This window comes from Bos indicus x Bos taurus, chromosome 6 (assembly GCF_003369695.1).
Source record: "Bos indicus x Bos taurus breed Angus x Brahman F1 hybrid chromosome 6, Bos_hybrid_MaternalHap_v2.0, whole genome shotgun sequence".
NCBI lineage: Eukaryota > Metazoa > Chordata > Mammalia > Artiodactyla > Bovidae > Bos > Bos indicus x Bos taurus.
In genome coordinates, this window is record NC_040081.1 from 95,186,598 (window position 1) to 95,208,387 (window position 21,790).

The following is a 21,790-nucleotide window of genomic DNA, read 5'->3' on the forward strand; positions in this document are numbered from 1 at the left end:
TGTAAAGTAAAAAGACAAACAGGAAGAAGAGAGAGTTTGCAAGAAGGCTTAACCACAATATCATATAGCTCCAGGTGTACCACATAGTAATTCAATATTTTCATGTATTATACTCTATACAAAGATATAACACGACGTTGACTGTCTTCCCTTTGCTGTATATTACATCCTTGCAATTTATTTATTTTATACCTAGTAGCTTATGCTTCTTAATCTTCTCGATCTATTTTGTCCCCTCTAGTAACCACTAGTTTATTCTCTGTATCTGTGACTCTGTTTCTGTATCTGTGAGTCTGTTTCTGGTTTTTGTTATATTTGTTTATTTTTTAGATTTCACATATAAGTGAAAACATACAGAATCAGTCAACTATAGTTCAATAAAAAAGAAAGAGGAGGCTTAACTAGTTAAATGCTTAGGTCCAAGCAGGATTTTGGATTCTTGTTTATTTTGTTATGGTTTGTTTTGTTATTTTGGGGGTTGTTCAGTCTGCTTTGGTGTAGAGACTTGCTGGATTTTGCAGGAACCTGATTAAGGGCACAGGACTTATGAATATAGAGAGGCATTAAGAGTTTGAACAATCCACCCAAAGACACAGGTGAACATGGAGGGAATCACACTTACGCTTAGACCCAGTTTGAACTTACTTGAAGTTATTTAGTTTCAAAAAACCCCAAAATCTCAGAACTCACAAAAATCACAGAGCAGGCTCTTATTTCTCAAAGGCTGGAGAAGTAATATTTCAAATTTATTTAGATTTCTATGGATAGAGGGCCTTTTTCAAAAACTTTTTATCTTGTATTAGGGTATAGCCAATTAAGGGCTTCCTTGGTGGTTCAGATGGTAGAGAATCTGCCTGCAATATGAGAGACCTGGGTTCGATCCCTGGGTTGGGAAGATCCCCTGGAGGAGGACATGGCAACCCACTCCAGTATTCTTGCCTGGAGAATCCCATGGACAGAGGAACCTGGTGGGCTACAGTCCATAGGGTTGCAAAGAGTCGGGCACAGCTGAGCAACTCAGCACAGCACATAGCCAATTAAAACTGTGATAGTTTCAGGTGAACAGTGAAGGGACTCAGCCGCACATACACATGTATCCATTCTCCCCCAGACTCCCCTCCCAGTCACCTGCCATAGAACTTTCAGCAGGGTTCCCTGTGCTATACGGTAGGTCCTTGTGGGTTGTCCATTTTAAATATGGCAGTGTGTACGTATCCATCTCAAATTCCCTAACTATCCATTCCCCTCATCCTTCTCCCTGACAACCATAGTATGTTTTCTAAGTCTGTGAGTCTCTTTCTGTTTTGTAAGTAAATTTATTTGTATCATTTCTCTTTAGATTCCATATATAAGGGATGTCACATAATATTTCTCCTCTGGATAGAGAGCTTTAATGCACATGGGAGGAATATATATATATATATATAAAACAAAAATATATTAACAAATATATATAACAAAATGATACATATTTTGCTTATTGTTGCTCATATCCAACTAAGTCGGACTTAGTTGTTCAGTCACGTCCAACTCTTTGCAACCCCATGGACTATAGCCCACCAGGCTCCTCTGTCCATGCGGGTTCTCCAGGCAAGAATACTGGAGTGGGTTGACATGTCCTCCTCCAGGGGATCTCCCAACCCAGGGATCGAACCGAGGTCTTCTGTATTGCCAGCATTCTAGACAATCAGTCACTTTACCCATAAGAACATTAAAGACTAAAGATGTTTAGGTACTTGGCTAAGTTAAAAGCTAAACAATCAAGCTTATATTTCAATACTTTATAATCTGTATTCTATAATATTTATGTGTATATTCCCTTTAATCTAGAACTTAATGATAGATATAAGTTTACTACAGTGTTCATTTCTGTCCAACTCTTGTAACCCACTAGGCTTTCCCAAGCAAGAATACTGGAGTGAGTTGCCATTTCCTCCTAAATTCATGTATTGATGTATGTTACAAGTTAGTTTTTAGATTTTATCCAGAACTCGTATTTGTTTTTAGCAGAAAAGTCCATAACAATATCTGCTATGCTATTCTGTTGGAAAAATGTCTGGTCCATCTCTTATTTTACTTGCTTGAACTCCAAAATCACTGAGGACAATGACTGCAGGCATGAAATTAAAAGATGCTTGCTCCTTGGAAGAAAAGTTATGACCAGCCTAGACAGCATATTAAAAAGCAGAGACATCACTTTGCCAACATAGGTCCACACAGTCAAAGCTATACTTTTTCCAGTAGTCATGTACAGGTGTGAGAGTTGGACTATAAAGAAGGCTGAGTGCCAAAAATTGTTGCTCTCAAACTGTAGTGCTGGAGAAGACTCTTGAGAGCCCCTTGGCCAGCAAGGAAATCAAACCAGTCCATCCTAAAGGAAATCAATCCTGAATATTCATTGGAAGGATTGATGCTGAATCTGAAGCTCCAATACTTTGACCACCTGATGTGAAGAGCTGACTCACTGGAAAAGACCCTGATGCTGGGAAAGATTGAGGGCAGGAGGAGAAGTAGGCAGCAGAGGATGATATGATTGAATGGCATCATCAACTCAATGGACCCGAGCTTGAGCAAAGTCTGGGAGACAGTGAAGGACAGGGAATCCTGGTGTGCTGCAGTCCATGGGTTACAAAGAGTCAGACACAACTTAGCAATTGAATAATTGCTAATTATTGATAATAATTAGCTAATAATTGCTAATAACAGAATCTCTCATTTTGAAAGACAGAGACAAAAACAGAGAGAAACAGAAGAGCTTTTTGTTGTTGTTATTTTTAATAGAGTTCCATTTTGAAAGTAGAGGACTTATTCTGGGCCTTTTTCCATCTCCATGTCCCTGCATGACTTGCTAACATCAGGAACAGCCATGATGGAATAAAGATTTTAAGTACCTTTCAAACAGCATATGAAATATTAATAGCCCATGGCCTCATTTAAGTTGGGATAGCAACACTAGTTATTGCTTTAGTAGTGTGAGAGTTTCAGGGTCTCTTTGAGTTACTAACCATTTGGATTTTGTGTTGTATAAAGTAAAAGCTAAGTAACTAAAAGCGTGGAGAAATCTACATAAATTTAACTGAGAGTTATGTAGGGGTAATGAGAAGGACTAAGGATTGACTCTAATTTGACCACAGGAATAGTAATGAATGTTTGTTCATCCAGTCATTTCTGAGGGAAACATCACTAATCCAGCACAATATTCCTTCCTCTTGTGCTAAGAAAGGGCCTCAGGATTCTTCTTAGCACAGTATTCTCAGCACCCAATGCCATACCAGAGTAGGCTGAAAGACAGAACATCAGCAGAGTAACAAATAATTGTAAATTATATCTCTGTTCTTCCATTTTTAAGTTGGCATGTTGTTAACAATATATTTTCATAAGTGTAGCAGGGAAAAGAATTATTTCAATTTTCTAACTTCACCCTTTTGGAAACTCTGCTATCTAAGGTAACCCCTGTAAGTGCTCCCTATAATTGACTATACAAAGACCCAACAAGTAACCATCCAGTAATTGCTCAAGAGGAAAAGGAAATCTTGTTTACAGATTCCCCCAAATATAGAACTTCACCATGAAACTCTACACTTTGATCTAGATTTGGAAATGAATACATTATGAGCTTTTCCAATTACAGTTAGAGTTTTGTTTTTTTTTTTCCTCCCCACCCCCCGCCCCCACCGTAGAACTTGAGATCCATGTGTTTTGGCTTGACAGAGAAAAGACTACACTTCTTCCATTTCCATTATCTTGTTCCCACTTTAGGGTCTTTCTATCAACTGTTCCCCTTGATTTATAGGCTCCTATGCTAGATAACGGCACCCCACTCCAGTACTCCTGCCTGGAAAATCCCATGGACAGAGGAGCCTGGTAGGCTGCAGTCCATGGAGTCGCTGAGGGTCAAACATGAGTAAGCGACTTCACTTTCACTTTTCACTTTCATGCACTGGAGAAAGAAATGGCAACCCACTCCAGTGTTCTTGTCTGGAGAATCCCAGGGACGGGGGAGCCTGGTGGGCTGCTGTCTATGGGGTCGCACAGAGTCGGACACGACTGAAGTGACTTAGCAGCAGCAGCAGCATGCTACATCTCTACATGGCTTACCTCTTCTCAGCCTTCAAGTCTTGGCATAAAGATCTTCTCAAGGTCTTGTCTGATCACTCTACCTAAAGTGGCCTTTAACTCTATGAACTTCTCTAGCCAATCATCTTCTTTATTTTCTTTATGACACTTATCACTCACTGTAAGTGTTGTTTTCTTTTCATGCCTATTGTCTACTTCTGCTTACCTCAACATAAGTTCCAAGAGATCAGAGCTTTACTGTTCTGTTTATCACTGTATCCGTGGCACATTCAACAATGTCTAACATGTTGTAGCCATGCAATGATATTCGTGAAGGAATTAAGATAAAGGAGAAATATGTACTTTCTGTACATTTTTGACCTATGGAATTAATTTTGTGAAGAGATTTCAATTTTTGACTGTTATAATAAAGAGGAGAGACCCCATTTCTATTCTTGTAACAGAAAATATATAGGTGCTCAAATGGAAAAAGAATGTAGTGATTCTTTTCTTCTAATCAGAAGGACAGACACATGAGCCTGGGTTTAATCTGAGTTTTTCAACTTACTAGCTGTATAAGGAACTCAACTTCTTTGTTTCTCAGTTTTTAAATTAACAAAATGATGACAAAGAAAAGACAATAGGATTGGAAAAAGACATTACAAACACTTAAAATAATGTCTGTCATTAGGAATAAATTAATATATTAAATTAATAAATGTATTACAAAACTGAAAATAATGTATTACAAACGCTTAAAATAATGTCTGTCCTTAGGAATACTTCTGGAGTAATTTACTGAAACTGTTATATACAATTACTGTAAGTTAATTAGTGTTAGTTGCTCAGTCATGTCCAACTCTTTGCAATCCCATGGACATAGCTTTCCAAGCTCCTCTTTCTGTGAAATCTCCAGTCAAGAATAATGGAGTGGGTAGCCACGCCCTTCTCCATGGAATCTTCCCAACCCAGGGATCAAACCTGGCTCCCCATTGCAGGCAGATTCTCTACTGTCTGAGCCAAAAGGGAAGCCCTGAATTGCTGTAAATGCATATTATACGCATATTTAGTTAACTTTTCATGAATTTCTTCACTGTCAGGAGAAAGTAATAATACCTATAGGCTCATTGTAAGGATGAAACGTAAAGCCCTTAGAATAAGTTGTAACACACGTATCACTCAATAACTGTAGATTTTATTATCATGTAAAATTTACTCAAATGACTTTCATTCACTTACTCTCTCTCCATTCTCTGTTTTTCTGTGTTACTAGTCCGTGATTTTTATTCGTGACAAAAATTCTCATGGGCAGGAGGTGTCAGGATACATCGATTATGCCCACAGGCTGAAGACTGAAGATTTCGAAGTCTACTTTAGTGGAAAGAAACGACTTCTTCCAAGACCCACAGATATGAGGTAAAGTGTAACACATTTCTCACACCTTCAATAAGAGAACAAGCTTCTCAAGAGTAAAGATAAAGGTTATTTATATTCTGGAACTCCAATGTATGTATAATAGGAATGTAGTAAGAGTGGTTGGAATAAAAAAGTAAGTAAATTTTAAAATGGGGACTGAACATAGATGCATATTTTCCACTAACAGGCCAATGAAGGGAACTCTTCAGAGATGAGATAAGCAAATTCTCAGTGACATTTTTAAATGATAAGTAGAATCTAAAAATTGCTAATCTCACAAGGATCTTGCACCACTTGGGACTTTGCCTGTCTAGAAGCCTCAAGAGCAGCCCAGGGAATAAATTTTCCTCTCACTTTTTTTTTTTTTTTTTCGTCACCAACCAAAGTCCAGGCCTCTGAGTAGCTCACGCTCCTTCATTTTCACCACTGGCCTATTTGGATATTTCTTCTACTCATGGTTGTTTTTACTAAGCCCTACCCTTTCTTCCGATGCCCTCAATCCATAACATAGGATCTACTCAACAAAGTCAATCCATGTACAGATCCCGATCCCTCTCCCACCTTCTGAGTAGCTCTCAAGCTAAACTTTTATTCTACACCTATCACTTATGCTAGAACACAATAGTCCTAGCAGCATTCTGCTTTATCTCTTCACTGCTGTATCCAGATTATGTTTTGACACTTGTAACAACCCTTCCTCTGACATCTCGGCCATCCTACTTGCTGTCCTCTGGACTTCCTAACCCATCACCATTCCACAGACACACTCCTTTCCCTATCCAACCTTGATGCAGAGCAAAATCATTTAATTTACCTCTTGCACTAATCCCTGCTGCCCATGACTTTCTTGTGCTTTGATGGTATCTATCCTGCTAACCCTCAGGTTGATTGAGCCAGTCATCCTCTTGTCTGCAAGATCCCTGGGAAATGTTGAAGGAAATTTTGGGATATTTCAGAAAGGTGTGGATGGCTGCTACCAATAATTTATGGTCTCCAGATTCAGCCAGGCCCATTGTGGCCCTCAGCGGTACATCTATATGTTTTTTCTCAGTTCTTAAATTCATCCTTCTCCCCACCGCCCCCAATAATCTGAAGCTTCATCACTTACTCAAAACCATTGTTCTCGACTCTGACCCTGACTCCTCTCCATATATGATTTGCCTCACATTTCAGAGAGAACATTGGGTCTAAACAGAGAAACCACGGCCTAATCTGGCTCTCTCTCAACGCAAATCAGCTTCCTCATGAGCAGGTGCCCCCCTCAGAGTGTTCTTCCGATTATTCCCAGTCACCGTTCCATTCTGGCCGCTACTGGCTCCTGGGCTCACCATCTATGTGCAAAACACGTCCATCCCTAACTCTCAGAACACCGCCCCACCGCCTTTCCCTCAGCCAACCTCTCAGACATTCAGTCCACTGCAAACTTGTGCACATTTCCCCCACACAGCAAGGCTTAGGATTTCCCGAGAACCGTGGGGGAATGTGTGCCCTAAGAGTGACTTAGCGTTTTCTGGAGACATGTCTGAAATAAAATGCCTGACCACAAGTACTTGTACTTGCTTTTATTTTTTAACCTATTCATTTATTTGGCTGCATCAGGTCTTCGCTGAAGCATGCAGGATCGTCACTGTGTCACGTGGCTCTTTTGTTTGCAGCCCACAGACTATGGTTGTGGCACGTGGGCTCACTAGTAGTGGCACGTGGGCTTAGTTTCTGCACAGCTTGTGGGCTCTTAGTTCCCTGACCAAGAACTGAACCCACATTTTCTGCATTGCAAGGCGCATTCTTAACCACTGGAACACCAAGGAAGAAAATTGTTTCTTTCTTTAAAAAAAAAATCAATAGTTCATTTTTATTAAGTGAAATACATGCATTTATTCTCACCACATTTTCCCAGACGCAGAAAAAAAAGAACTCCGTGACTTGGTTAGAGCTAATTTATTCAACTTGTTTTTTTTTTTTTTTTTAACGTTTCACCCCTCTTTCCAGTGAAGCCATGCTTCATCTATTATTCTCTTTTTTTCATGCTTTCTCATACTGATGCTATCAGCTGGCTCCTTTATCTCACCTCTAGACATGCTGAAGCTATTTCTATATTAAAGAAATCCTTTTTGAATTCCAACTGTTGACCTACCTCTCTTATAGTTTCCAGCTAAACTCTTCAAAATAACAAGTATCTTCAATTCTCACTTCTCATGGAGGTGATAACCCACTGTTATTAGCCCTCTGCCACTATTATTCAAATGAAACAACTCCTGTGAAAATTATGACTGACTGCCAATTGCAAACTTCTATGTGCTATTTTCAGATCTCATCTTATTTAACTTCTCTACATCATTTGATTACTGTTGCTGAATCAGTATGCTGATTAATTCTTTCTTCTCAAATCTATTCAAATACTCTAACATTTTATATCAGAATCCCTCATTGAATCCTTGCCTTGTTTATTTCACGCATGATGGTAATCACCAGAGTTCATTCTTGACTTCTTTCATACCATGTGGGTGATTTGATCACTTTTCTGGAGTAGAGTTGTCTTTGAAAGTAGAATAGATCTCTTTATTTAAGACCCAATTATCCTGCTACTCACTTAAGAACCTTCTGAATATCACAGTTCAGTTCAGTCACTCAGTCATGTCCGACTCTTTGTGACCCCACGGACTGCAGCATGACAGTCGTCCTTCTCCATCACCAACTCATGGTGCTTACTCAAACTCATGTCCATTGCATTGGTGATGCCATCCAACCATTTCACACTCTGTTGTCCCCTTCTCCTCCTGCCTGTAATTTTTCCCATCATCAGGGTCTTTTCCAATGAGTCAGTTCTTTGAAACGCCAAAGTATTGGAGTTTCAGCTTCAGCATCAGTCCTTCCAATGAATATTCAGGACTGATTTCCTTTAGGATGGACTGGTTGGATCTCCTTGTAGTCCAAGGGAGTCTTAAGAGTCTTCTCTAACACCACAGTTCAAAAGCATCAATTCTTCAGTGCTCAGCTTTCTTCACAGTCCAACTCTCACATCCATACATGACCACAGGAAAAACCATAGCCTTGACTAGACAGACCTTTGTTGGCAAAGTAATATCTCTGCTTTTGAATATGCTATCTAGGCTGGTCATAACTTTCCTTCCAAGGATTAAGTGTCTTTTAATTTCATGGCTGCAATCACCATCTGCAGTGATTTTGGAGCCCAAAAAATAAAGTCTGACACTGTTTCCACTGTTTCCCCATCTATTTCCCATGAAGTGGCGGGACTGGATGCCATGATCTTCGTTTTCTGAATGTTGAGCTTTAAGCCAACTTTTTCACTCTCCTCTTTCACTTTCATCAAGAGGCTTTTGAGTTCCTCTTCACTTTCTGCCATAAGGGTGGTGTCATCTGCATACGTGAGGTTATTGATATTTCTCCCGGCAATCTTGATTCCAGCTTGTGTTTCTTCCAGCCCAGCGTTTCTTATGATGTACTCTGCATATAAGTTAAATAAGCAGGGTAACAATATACAGCCTTGACGTACTCTTTTTCCTATTTAGAACCAGTCTGTTGTTCCATGTCCAGTTCTAACTGTTGCTTCCTGACCTGCATATAGGTTTCTCAAGAGGCAGGTTAGGTGGTCTGGTATTCCCATTTCTTTCAGAATTTTCCAGTTTATTGTGATCAACACAGTCAAAGGCTTATATCTTTAACCTACCAGAATTTAGTGCTGTATATGGTAGTTGGTAAGGGTCTATTTTTTTAAATTGAAATATAGTTGCTTTACAATATTGTGTTAGTTTCTGCTGTAGAGCAAAATGAATCAACTCTATGTGTATATATATCCCCTCTCTCTTAGACCTCCCTCCCACCCTCCTATACCACCCTTCTAGAGAACGGTCTTTGGAACAGGAGGGGAAATGGAAGATTAGAATTGACATATACACACCTTTTGTTCAGTCACTAAATCGTGTCTGACTGTTTGCGACCCCATGACCCGCAGCATGCCAGGCTTCCCTGTCCTTCACTATCTCCCAGAGTTTGCTCAAACTCATGTCTATTGGGTCAGTGATGCCATCCAATCATTTCACCCTCTGTCTTCTCCTTCTCCTCCTGCCTACAATCTTTCCCAGCATCAGGGTCTTTTCCAATGAGTTGTCTCTTCACATCAAGTGGCCAAAGTATTGGAGTTTCAGTTTCAGCATCAGTCCTTCTAATAAATATTCAGGGTTGATTTCCTTTAGGATTGACTGGTTTGACCTCCTTGCTCTCCAAGGGACTCTTAAGAGTCTTCTCTAGAACAACAGTTCAAAGACTATCAATTCTTGGGTGCTCAGCCTTCTTTATGGTCCAACTCTTACATCTGTACATGACTACTGGAAAGACCGTAGCTTTGAATATATGTACCTTTGTCAGCAAAGTGATGCCTCTTGCTTTTTAATATGCTGCCTGGATTTGTCATAGCTTTTCTTCCAAGAAGCAAGCATCTTTTACTTTCATGGCTACAGTCACCATCCACAGTGATTTTGGAGCCCAAGAAAATAAATTCTGTCACTGTTTCCATTTTTTTCCCCATCGATTTGCCATGACATGATGGGACCAGATGCCATGATCTTCATTTTTGAATGTTGAGTTTTATGCCAGCTTTTTCACTCTCCTCTTTTCACCCTCATCAAGAGGCTCTTTAGCTCCTCTTTGCTTTCTGCCATTAGGGTAGAATAATCTGCATATCTGAGGTTATTGATATTTCTCCCAGCAATCTTGGTTCCAGCTTGGAATTCATCCAGCCCAGCATTTCACATGATGTACTCTGCATATAAGTTAAATAAGCAAGGTGATCATGTGTAAAATAGATAGCTAGAGGGAACCTGCTGTATAGCACAGGGAACTCAGCTCAGTGCCCTGTGAAGAGTCCACTTTTTGTTTTCTGTATTACTAATAATTTGCCCTAGCAATATTTATTGAAAAGTCCACTATCTCTTCCCCCACATACACAATACAATTTGTTTCAAAAGTTGATTCTGCATGTGATAGGTTGCTCCTGGGCTCACTCTTTTGTGTTATTGGCCTTTACTTAAAATAATAGAATCTTACTCATTTGTTGTATGTTCATAATAATTCTTGACATAAAAAAGGCAATTTCTTCATCTGGTTTTTCTTTTTCAGGAATATCTAGTCTATGCTTGCCCTTTACTCTCTCATATAAATCTTAGTCAACCTTTAATGTCCACACACAAAAAATGGTGTAATTTTGATTGCAATTGCTTTCATGTTATGCTTAAATGTATCGTTGATTGGCATCTTGATGACATTAGGTCTTTCAGTTATTTATTTACACTTATTTATGTCCTCTAGAAAACTAAGATCATGGCATCTGGTCCCATCAATTCATGGGAAAATAGATGGGGAAACAGTGGAAACAGTGTCAGACTTTATTTTGGGGGGCTCCAAAATCACTGCAGATGGTGACTGCAGCCGTGAAATTAAAAGACGCTTACTCCTTGGAAGGAAAGTTATGACCAACCTAGATAGCATATTCAAAAGCAGAGACATTACTTTGCCAACAAATTTCCGTCTAGTCAAGGCTATGGTTTTTCCAGTGGTCATGTATGGATGTGAGAGTTGGACTCTGAAGAAGGCTGAGCGCCAAAAAATTGATGCTTTTGAACTGTGGTGTTGGAGAAGAGTCTTGAGAGTCCCTTGGACTGCAAGGAGATCCAACCAGTCCATTCTGAAGGAGATCAGCCCTGGGATTTCTTTGGAAGGAATGATGCTAAAGCTGAAACTCCAGTACTCTGGCCACCTCATGCGAAGAGTTGACTCACTGGAAAAGACTCTGATGCTAGGAGGGATTGGGGACAGGAGGAGAAGGGGATGACAGAGGATGAAATGGCTGGATGGCATCACTGACTCGATGGATGTGAGTCTGAGTGAACTCCGGGAGTTGGTGATGGACAAGGAGGCCTGGCGTGCTTCAATTCATGGGGTCGCAAAGAGTCGGACACAACTGAGAGAATGAACTGAACTGAACTGAACTAATGTCTTTTCATAATATTTTGTAAATTTCTCAATTATAGGGTTTTATCATCTTGGGTTTTTTTTTTTTTTCTCCTTGGTGCCAGATAATTTCTGACCTTTCAAGCAAAATTAACTATATTACAAAGACTGCACTTTACAACTTTTACCACATTGAGTTTAAGCCATCTATCAGAACCAGACTTCAGATTTTTTCACTCAAGAGATCTCATGCCAGTAAATGACTTAAACAGTTGTTGCTAGGGAAAAAATATCTTTGGTATACATAGTTCCATGGTCAGTTTGATTCAGAACTAAAACAAAGACTTTAAAATTAAAACTTTCCAAAGGTTCCTTTCTATTTATCTTTTGACATGCTATTTTATTAGAATCCTGTCTTGCACTTTTACTGAGGAAAACATAAATATCAGCAGACAGCTGCAACTATTATGAATTGCAGCAGTAGAAAGGGCTGAGAACTTGATGATCTTGTCAGCTCAGACTTCATCTTGATCATGTGTTTTCGATTCAGTCCCTTCCTCTGGGCATGACTGTGAACAACCTATAAACAAATGCCATGCTACAGTTTACCAAGTTCCTTTACACTGCCCTACAACAACTTTGTGAAATAAGCTCAACAAGCATTATTCTCAACATCCAAGAGAGGATAAAAGAAGATAAATCATTTGCTGAAGTTCACAAGTCAAACAGTGGTAAGTGAGAACAAGTTCTTAGGAATTCACTGTTCACTTCCAGAACTCTCTTCTGGGTGTAAAAGTGTTTGTGTCTTGAAGACAATGCACTATGTAGAATCCTTGAGTTATATTCTGCCCCCCACTCCCCACATTGAGCTGTTTAAATTTCCATATTTATGTATTGTTGAACAAAGATGTAATGTCTCCTGTCGAGCTCTACTCATGCCTCAAATAGAATTGTCATGAGGAAATTAAAATGTTCTCTTTTTGTGTTTCTTTTTAGAGAGTCCATGAAATATTCATACCCTTGACCGAGGAATGCCCCTAAATACTAAAGCTTTGAGAGGTATTATTGTCAAATTTCCCTTGCAGTCCCATTGTCTGTTTTATTAAAATGTTAAACATGCCAAATCTCTGAAGTTAGAATTATAAAGTTGTGCTTATCCTGTGCTTAAGCTCATTCTCATGAAAGCATCTGGTAACACGTTGGCAAGTTCTCAAGTTTAAAACAAAAGGAGTAAATGATTCAGTGCTTCTGCAAGTGATCTGTAAAATAGTGTTTATTTTGAAATTATTAATATTGTCCCACATCTGAATATGGTGACTTGCCATTAGAACATCATTTTAGCCTCTTCAACAAATATTCACTGAATTTGGAAGGGGAAGAAATGCTTTGGGAGTAAAAATACTGATTGAGGGAGACCTGCCACAAATACCCAGCTCCTAGGTATTGAAACTGTGTGGTCCATGGACAAGGAGCAGTGACATCACCTGAGAGCCAGGAAGAAGTGAAGTATCTCAGGCTCTGTCCCAACCAGCAAAGCAGAACTGGCATTTTAATATGATCCCCCCACGGTGTCTCAGATGGTACAGAATCTGCCTGCAATGCAGGAAACCCAGGTTCCATCCCTGGATCAGGAAGATCCCCTGGAGAAGGGAATGGCTACCCACTCCAGTGTTCTTGCCTGTGAATCCTGTGGACAAAGGAGCCTGGAGGGCTACAGTCCATAGTGTTGGAGAGTAAAGACATGACTGAGCAACTAACACTTTCACATTTCCCTTTCTGCATTTCAATATGCATGTTTAAGTTTGAGAAGCATAGTCTAGACCTGTGCTCTACAGTAGAGTCACCACTATTCATATACAAGTATTGAGTACTTTCACTTTAATCACACTGACTAGCCCTGAATTTAGATGTGCTACAAGGGTAAAATACACACCTGATTTTGAAGATGTTATAAAAATATAAAGTATCTCACCATAAATCTACATTTATTATATGTTAAAATAGTGATATGCTGGATGTATTGTGTTAATGAAATATATTTAAAACTATTTTCACCTATCTTTTTACCTTTTTCAGTATGGCTACTAGAAAATTCAAAATGACACACATGCCTCCTTGTGTTGTGGCTCACATTATATGTGTGTGTATGTGTGTGTGTGTATGTGTATATATATATATATATATATATATACACACACACATGTCCCAGTGGGTCAGATGGTAAAGAATCTGCCTGCAATGCTGGAGGCCTAGGTTCAATCCCTGGGTTGGGAGGATCCCCTGGAGAAAGAAATAGCTACCCACTCCAGTGTTCTTGCCTGGAGAATCCCATAGACAGAAGAGCCTGGTGGGATACCTACAGTACATGGGGTCACAAAGAGTTGGACACCACTGAGTGACTAACAATTTCACTTTCACTTTCACACACACACACACACACACATATATAAAGAATCCACCTGCCGAATAGAAGATGCGGGTTCAATCCCTGGGTCAGGAAGATACCCTGGAGAAGGAAATGGCAACTCGTTCCAGTATTTTTGCCCTTAAAATACCATGGTGGACAGAGGAGCCTGGTTGGTTACAGTCTATGGGGTCACAGAAAGAGTCAGACATGACTTAGCTGCTCAACAACAACAACATACACATACATACACATAGCACTGGTCTGGTCTACTGCTCCCCAGCCCAGAGATTCACTCCCATCCAGATCATTAGGACCAGTACTGGTGTTAGGTAGATGTGCTACATTAATAAGAAGTCATAGGCCAGAAATCACCAGTTAGTAGCATCTGGCTGCAGACATGTTTTATTTGGGCCTGCACAATATATTTAAAAGTTGGGTCAACACATAAAATATTTTTGAGTTGCTGATTCTCTAAAAACTGATAAGGTCTTCCCACACTGAGCCTGCATGCTCTCATCCCAGCCATGAATCAAAAAGCAGCTGCTACTTAAGATGGGGTATGTTCTCACCACATTGACAGAGACTTGGTGGTGGCTCAGACCATAAATAAAAATAATCTGCCTCCAATGCAGGAGACCTGGGTTTGATCCCTGGGTCAGGAAGATTCCCTGGAGAAGGGAATGGTCACCCACTCCAGTATTCTTGCCTGGAGAATTCCATGGACAGAGGAGCCTTGAAGGCTATAGTCCATGGGGTTGCAAAACGCTGGACACAACTGAGTGACTACTATTCACTTTTACTCCATGACCACTCATACTTACTGGCATCTACACTGTCATCCTTAAGTCACTCATTTATAACACCTATGAGATTCTTCTAGACATTGGAGTTTGTGACCTCCAGTCTAAATTACCACCTAATGTTTTCAAGGGCTTCCCTTGTGGCTCAGCTGGTAAAGAATCCACCTGCAATGCGGGAGACCTGGGTTCAGTCCCAGGGTTGAGAAGATCCCCTGGAGAAGAGAAAAGCTACCCACTCCAGTATTCTGGCCTGTGTCACAAAGAGTCAGACAGGATTAGTCCAGTTATGACTCCTTTGCTCAATCCCTTTGGGTGGGTTTAACTTCAGTCCTTGGGCTATCTCAGGTTGTCCCATAGCACTGGGACTAGGCTGAGTCAGTCTAAGATGACTGTATTGCTGATAAAAATTAACCAAGCACTTACCATGCATAACGCTCTGTGCTAAATGATTTATATACGTCATTTCACGTACACCTTACAGTACTTTGGCCACCTCATGTGAAGAGTTGACTCACTGGAAAAGACTGTGATGCTGGGAGGGATTGGGGGCAGGAGGAGAAGGGGACGACAGAGGATGAGATGGCTGGATGGCATCACTGACTTGATGGACGTGAGTCTGGGTGAACTCTGGGAGTTGGTGATGGACAGGGAGGCCTGGCATGCTGCGATTCATGGGGTCGCAAAGAGTAGGACACGACTGAGCGACTGAACTGAACTGAACAACAACCTTATGGGTTAGGAATATTTTTTACATTTTAACCTCAAAGAACATGAATCATAGTGGTATTAATTGGCTTAACCAAAATTACACATAGATAATTGAACTCACAAGCCAGCACCAAATAGAGACCCATGGAACTCCAGATGCCATGTTTTTTGTTTAATCAATGCTATATGATTCTACTTTAGGATTTTGTCACAAAAAGATATTTTTCTCTTTGGTCTCATATCCATATACTAGCAATTGTCAGGCCATATATTTCTTTGCAGATGTGTATCTGACTTGACAAGACCTAATTTGAGGTTGTTTTTCAGAGCTTTAAACAATCCTGCTATCTACGGTTAAGACTGGGGAATTTCAGCCATCCTGTACCCACCCTTGCCACTTCCTCCTTTCATTGAGCTTGGCAGAAAACAACCCTTTGTACTTAACCAGGCCTTTATTTTCAGTCTGTGTGAGTAAAAATTACAGTGTCCCACAGCTTTGTGTGTGGAAGAGCTCTGGACAGAACTAAAAGTGGCCTTTAATTGTGGCTTCAGCCTAAAAATCTTTAGGGAAAAATTGGCCCTGACGTGTTGAACCTCAGTTATATCCCAGGATACTTTTAGAATCTATTCATATCCTCTGAACTGTGGCTTACATAATTTTTGTAATATTTTACTTGGAATTCTTTTAAAAATAAATTTAATTTTCCAATAATTAACTCATTTGAATTTTTTTCCTATTCCTAAGGTAAACATTTAGTATTCTCTCTCATGGGAGACACAAGGGTGGAGAAGGGAGATCTGAAAGATGGACCTCCTCCTGTTGGTCTATAAAACCCAAATATACTAGAACAGCTCCTACCAAATTTCTACTGAAATATTTGTCTGCATCATTATATGGTAGAATTTTATCTAGGCTGTTTGGCTCATTGCTTTTTTAAAAAGTCAGAACCCCAGAACAATTATCTGGTAGTATATTTAATTATTTAGAATATACTGCCCTGAGTACATTTAATTATTTAGAATATTTAATTGTTTAGAATGTACAATTAAATTATATTTAATTGTTTAGAATGTACTCCCCTGAGTACATTTAATTATTCACTTAAGGTTTACCCAGAAGCTTATGTATCTGGGTAAACCTTAAGTGAATAATTAAAGATCTGAGATAACCTCTAGTTTATTGACAACATTACTGTGGTTCAGTTCAGTTCAGTTCAGACTCAGTCGTGTCCGACTCTTTGCGACCCCATGAATCACAGCACACCAGGCCTCCCTGTCCATCACCAACTCCCGGACTTCACCCAGACTCACGTCCATCGAGTCAGTGATGCCATCCAGCCATCTCATCCTCTGTCGTCCCCTTCTCCTCCTGTCCCCAATCCCTCCTAGCATCAGAGTCTTTTCCAATGAGTCAACTCTTCACATGAGGTGGCCAAAGTACTGGAGTTTCAGCTTTAGCATCATTCCTTCCAAAGAAATCCCAGGGCTGATCTCCTTCAGAATGGACTGGTTGGATCTCCTTGTAGTCCAAGGAACTCTCAAGACTCTTCTCCAACACCACAGTTCAAAAGCATCAATTCTTCAGGGCTCAGCCTTCTTCAGAGTCCAACTCTCACATCCATACATGACCACAGGAAAAACCATAGCCTTGACTAGATGGACCTTTGTTGGCAAAGTAATGTCTCTGGTTTTGAATATGCTCTCTAGGTTGGTTATAACTTTCCTTCCAAGGAGTAAGCGTCTTTTAATTTCATGGCTGCAGTCACCATCTGCAGTGATTTTGGAGCCCAAAAAAATAAAGTCTGACACTGTTCCCACTGTTTCCCCTTCTATTTCCCATGAAGTGATGGGACCAGATGCCACGATCTTCGTTTTCTGAATGTTGAGCTTTAAGCCAACTTTTTCACTCTCCACTTTCACTTTCATCAAGAGGCTTTTGAGTTCCTCTTCACTTTCTGCCATAAGGGTGGTGTCATCTGCATATCTGAGGTTATTGATATTTCTCCCAGCAATCTTGATTCCAGCTTGTGCTTCTTCCAGTCTAGCGTTTCTCATGATGTACTCTACATATAAGTTAAATAAGTAGGGTGACAATATACAGCCTTGACGTACTCCTTTTCCTATTTGGAACCAGTCTGTTGTTCCATGTCCAGTTCTAACTGTTGCTTCCTGACCTGCATATAGGTTTCTCAAGAGGCAGGTCAGGTGGTCTGGTATTCCCATCTCTTTCAGAATTTTCCACAGTTTGTTGTGATCCACACAGTCAAAGCCTTTGGCATAGTCAATAAAGCAGAAATAGATGTTTTTCTGGAACTCTTTTGCTTTATCCATGATCCAGCAGATGTTTGCAATTTGATCTCTGATTCCTCTGCCTTTTCTAAAACCAGCTTGAACATCAGGAAGTTCATGGTTCACATATTGCTAAAGCCTGGCTTGGAGAATTTTGAGCATTATTTTACTAGCGTGTGAGATGAGTGCAATTGTGCAGTAGTTTGAGCCTTCTTTGGCATTGCCTTTCTTTGGGATTGGAATGAAAACTGACCTTTTCCAGTCCTGTGGCCACTGCTGAGTTTTCCAAACTTGCTGGCATGTTGAGTGCAGCACTTTCACAGCATCATCTTTCAGGATTTGAAATAGCTCAACTGGAATCACTGTGGTTATGACAGTGTTATTCTTTATACAAGATTTTTTCCAATATTTAAAAATATTGGTAAAATATACATAGCATAAAATTTACCATTTTAATCATTTTAAGTGTAGTCTCCAGTGATATTAAGTATATTCAAATTGTGTAACTCTTCCAGCTTTTATTATAAAATTTTTTTTAAAAATTTGAAACGTTGGAAGAAAAGTACAATAAATGCCAGTATACTCACAACCTAAACTAAACAACTGTTAACGTTTTTCCAAATATGCTTTAACTCTTCTTAGTACATCGGTATGTGTGTGTGCATGCCATTTTAAAGTAGCTTACAGATTTAATCCCTTAATATTTTTTCACCATTCATCTCCTAAGAATGAAAACTTTCTCCTTTATAGCATTACCATTATCAATATAAGAAAATTAATAAGTATTTCCCACTATCATCTAATATCCAGCTCATATTCAAATTTTCCTAATTGTTTCAAAATCTGTTTTGTAACTGGTTTTGTAAACTATCATTCAGATGATGTACAAAAATTGCATTGCTTATGTATCTTGACTCTCTTTTATGCTAAGGAGCACCTTCTTCCTCAGTTTCCAACAAGATATGTGTGTGTGTGTGTGTGTGTATATATCACAACATTGTTTTTTTAAAGAGATAAGGCCAGTTGCCTTTTATATTATTCTACATTCTGCACTTGTCTGATTGTTTCTTTGTAGTATTTTATTTGTTTCTCTCATCTCTGTATTTTCTTTAAACTGGGATGGGAGATAATTCTAAAAGCTTGATCGTATTAAGTGCAAATATTTTTTCAGTAGGAATTCTCTATTGGTGAGGACTATGTATTGCATCATATGAGAAGGCACTTAATGTCAAGTTGTCCTGTTGTTAGTGATGCTCAGTCTGACCCCTATGTTAATGAAAAATGATTATTTATTGTGGAAAGATATATTTTATTTCCCTTGGGAAAATTTTATAGTAATTAAACTAGTATGAACATTTATATATGTGCCTATTTCCTATTCAAAAATCTACATTGGTTAAAAGAAAGACTATTAGTAGCAAGTTAACCTTGATATACAGAGATCTTTTTAAAAAATTTTCTAAAGTAGAAGCAAAGACAGTATTTGTTATAACAGAAATCAAATAGAGTTAAAATTATATGTAGAAGGACTTCCTTGGCAGTATTTAAGCCTTTGCCTTTCAGTGCAAGGGGGTGTGAGTTCAATCCCTGGTCAGGGAGGTAAGATGCCACATGTCTCATGGCCAAAAAAAATCAAAACATAAAACAGAAACAGTATTGTAACAAATTCAATAAAAACTTCAAAAATACTTTTAAAAAGTTATACTGTAGAGCTATCAGAAATTATAAACAATTTCCAATATGCAGATAAACTGTGCACCAAAACTGCACTTGTTTATCACTTGGAGCTCAGAACCATTTTCCTAAAGAAACTATCCATCCATTTCCTAGGTCACCTCACAAAATGCCAAACCCATTATTTCTATTGAAAAATTAATTTTGTTGTATGTAGCAAGAAGAAACATAATGACATCAAATAAATGTCTCCGGTGTCCTGAAAGTTCCCTTCCTCAGGTATATGGTGACCATTTCATTTGGGCTAATTAAATAAATAGGAACACACTATGATCATCTTCCTCAAGACAACATAGCTGTGACCATCATGGAATCAAAAAAGTAAGATAACACATTTCAGGGAACACATCTTGCTCTCTAGAATAGCAAGCAAAATCTAATCCTATTTGAATACATACACATCAATACATTCTGGGTAGATTCTGTTGAAAAGTCCAATCTTCATAACTTAGGGAACACTATAAATCTGGTAATGACTGAAAACCTAAATATCTAAGGATGTATGCTTAAGTGTAAATCTCACAGATGAGAAGAGGATTAATGACTTTGTTGTTGTTTAGTTACTAAGTTGTGTCTGACTCTTTTGCAATCCCATGGACTATATATAGCCCACCAAACTCCTCTGACCATGGGATTTCCCAGGCAAGAAAACTGGAGTGGGTTGCCATTTCTCTGTCCAGAGTAGCTTCCCAACCCAGGGATCAAAACTGTGTCTCCTGCATTGGCAGGTGGATTCTTTATTGCTGAGCCATGAGGGAAAGTCAACTAATGACTTGCATAAGCACAAAAGGATAGATGTAACAGTAGTGATGTGGATTAAATTTTTACACAGTCATGCTATCTATAGAATTTAGAGGAAACTATGGAGAAAACAAAGATAGAAGCAGGGGAAACAGAAGCTATGGGATCTGAAATGTCAGCTTCTCGATGGCAGTTCAAACACTGGATTTTCTGATAAAGATGATCTAATCTTGGGTTTTAAACTTTAGCATACACCTTAATCACATAGAGTACTTGTTAAAACAAGATTTCTGGGTCCTACTCCCAAAGTTTTTAACTTAGTAAAATCGAAGTAGGACCTGAGAATTTGTATTACTAGCAAATCCTCAAGTAATGCTGATGCTACTTAGTCCACGGACTACACTTTAAGAACCACTGGTCCAGAGGATGCCTCTACCTCCTTCTTTAATGCTAGAAATCAGGGCTGCCTGAAGGAAAGCTGGTTTTGCATAGCAAACAGTGACAGTTTTACTTTTTTTTTTTCAATTTGGATTCCTTTTATTTATTTATTTTTCTTCTCTAGTTGTTGTAGCTAGGACTTAAAAAACCATGTTAAAAAAGTGATGGGAATAGATGCAGAGAATGAGAAATTAGAAGTTTTTAACAAATAATTATAAAATATAAAGAACCACCAAACAGAATTACAGAATATAATAACTGAAATGAAAAATACACTACAAGGAGTCAATAGTAGACTAAATGAAGCAGATAAACAGATCAGTGACCTGGAAGACAATGTAATGAAAGTCACTGCTATCAAACAGAGAAAAGCAAAAACAATGAAAAGGAACGAGGACAGTTTAAAAAATCTCTAGGACAACATCAAACATGCTAATATTCACATTACAGAAGTCCCAGAAAGAGAAAAGAGAAAGGGCCTGAGAAAATATTTGAAGATATAAGACCTGAAAATGTCCTTAACCTGGGAAAGGAAACACTCACCTAAGTACAAGAAACACAGAGAGTCTCTCATATAGTATTAACCCAGAGAGGAATATACCATGATGCATTATAATCAAAATGCAAAAATTAAAGATAAAGAGAATATTAAAAATAACAAGAGAAAAGTAACAAATAGCCTACAAGGGAGCTCCCATAAGGCTATCAGTTGATTTCCATTAGAAACTCTGTAGGTCAGAAGGAAGTGGCATGATATGTACTTAGAGTGATAAAAGAGAAAAGTCTACAACCAAGAATATTCTACCCAGCTAGGTATTCATTAAATTTGATGGCTGTAAAATCAAAAGCTGTACAAATAAGCAAAAGCTGAAAGAATTCAGCACTACCAAACCAGCTTTACAACAAATTTAAAGGATCTAAAGGATCTTCTCAGGCAGAAGAAAAAGCCACAACTAGAAACAAGGAAATTATAAAATGGAAAACTCACTGATAAAGGCAACATACAATAAAGGTAGGAAATCGTCCACAGACAAAGCTAATGGGGAGGTTAAAAGACAAAAAAAGGTAAAATCGTTTGTATTCACAATAAGCAGTTAAGAGATACTCAAAACAATTAGATGGAAAATATAAAGCCAGAAACAGTAATTGTGAGGTGAGGAGACTACAGATGCAAGATATCTAAAATACACTTGAAATTAAGAGATCAGCAACTTAAAACACACATGAATAAATA

The 21,790-nt window shown here is 38.8% G+C and overlaps 1 protein-coding gene across 2 annotated transcripts in view; it reads left to right on the top strand.

Moving 5' to 3' along the window:
- CFAP299 (cilia and flagella associated protein 299) overlaps positions 1 to 21,790 on the top strand; it is a 714,944-nt gene that overhangs the window by 594,681 nt on the left and 98,473 nt on the right. For both annotated transcript variants that reach the window (XM_027544866.1, XM_027544865.1), the window contains exon 4: positions 5,330 to 5,472. In XM_027544866.1, the coding sequence (XP_027400667.1) occupies positions 5,330 to 5,472 (143 nt within the window). The remainder of the gene's footprint in view (positions 1 to 5,329; positions 5,473 to 21,790) is intronic.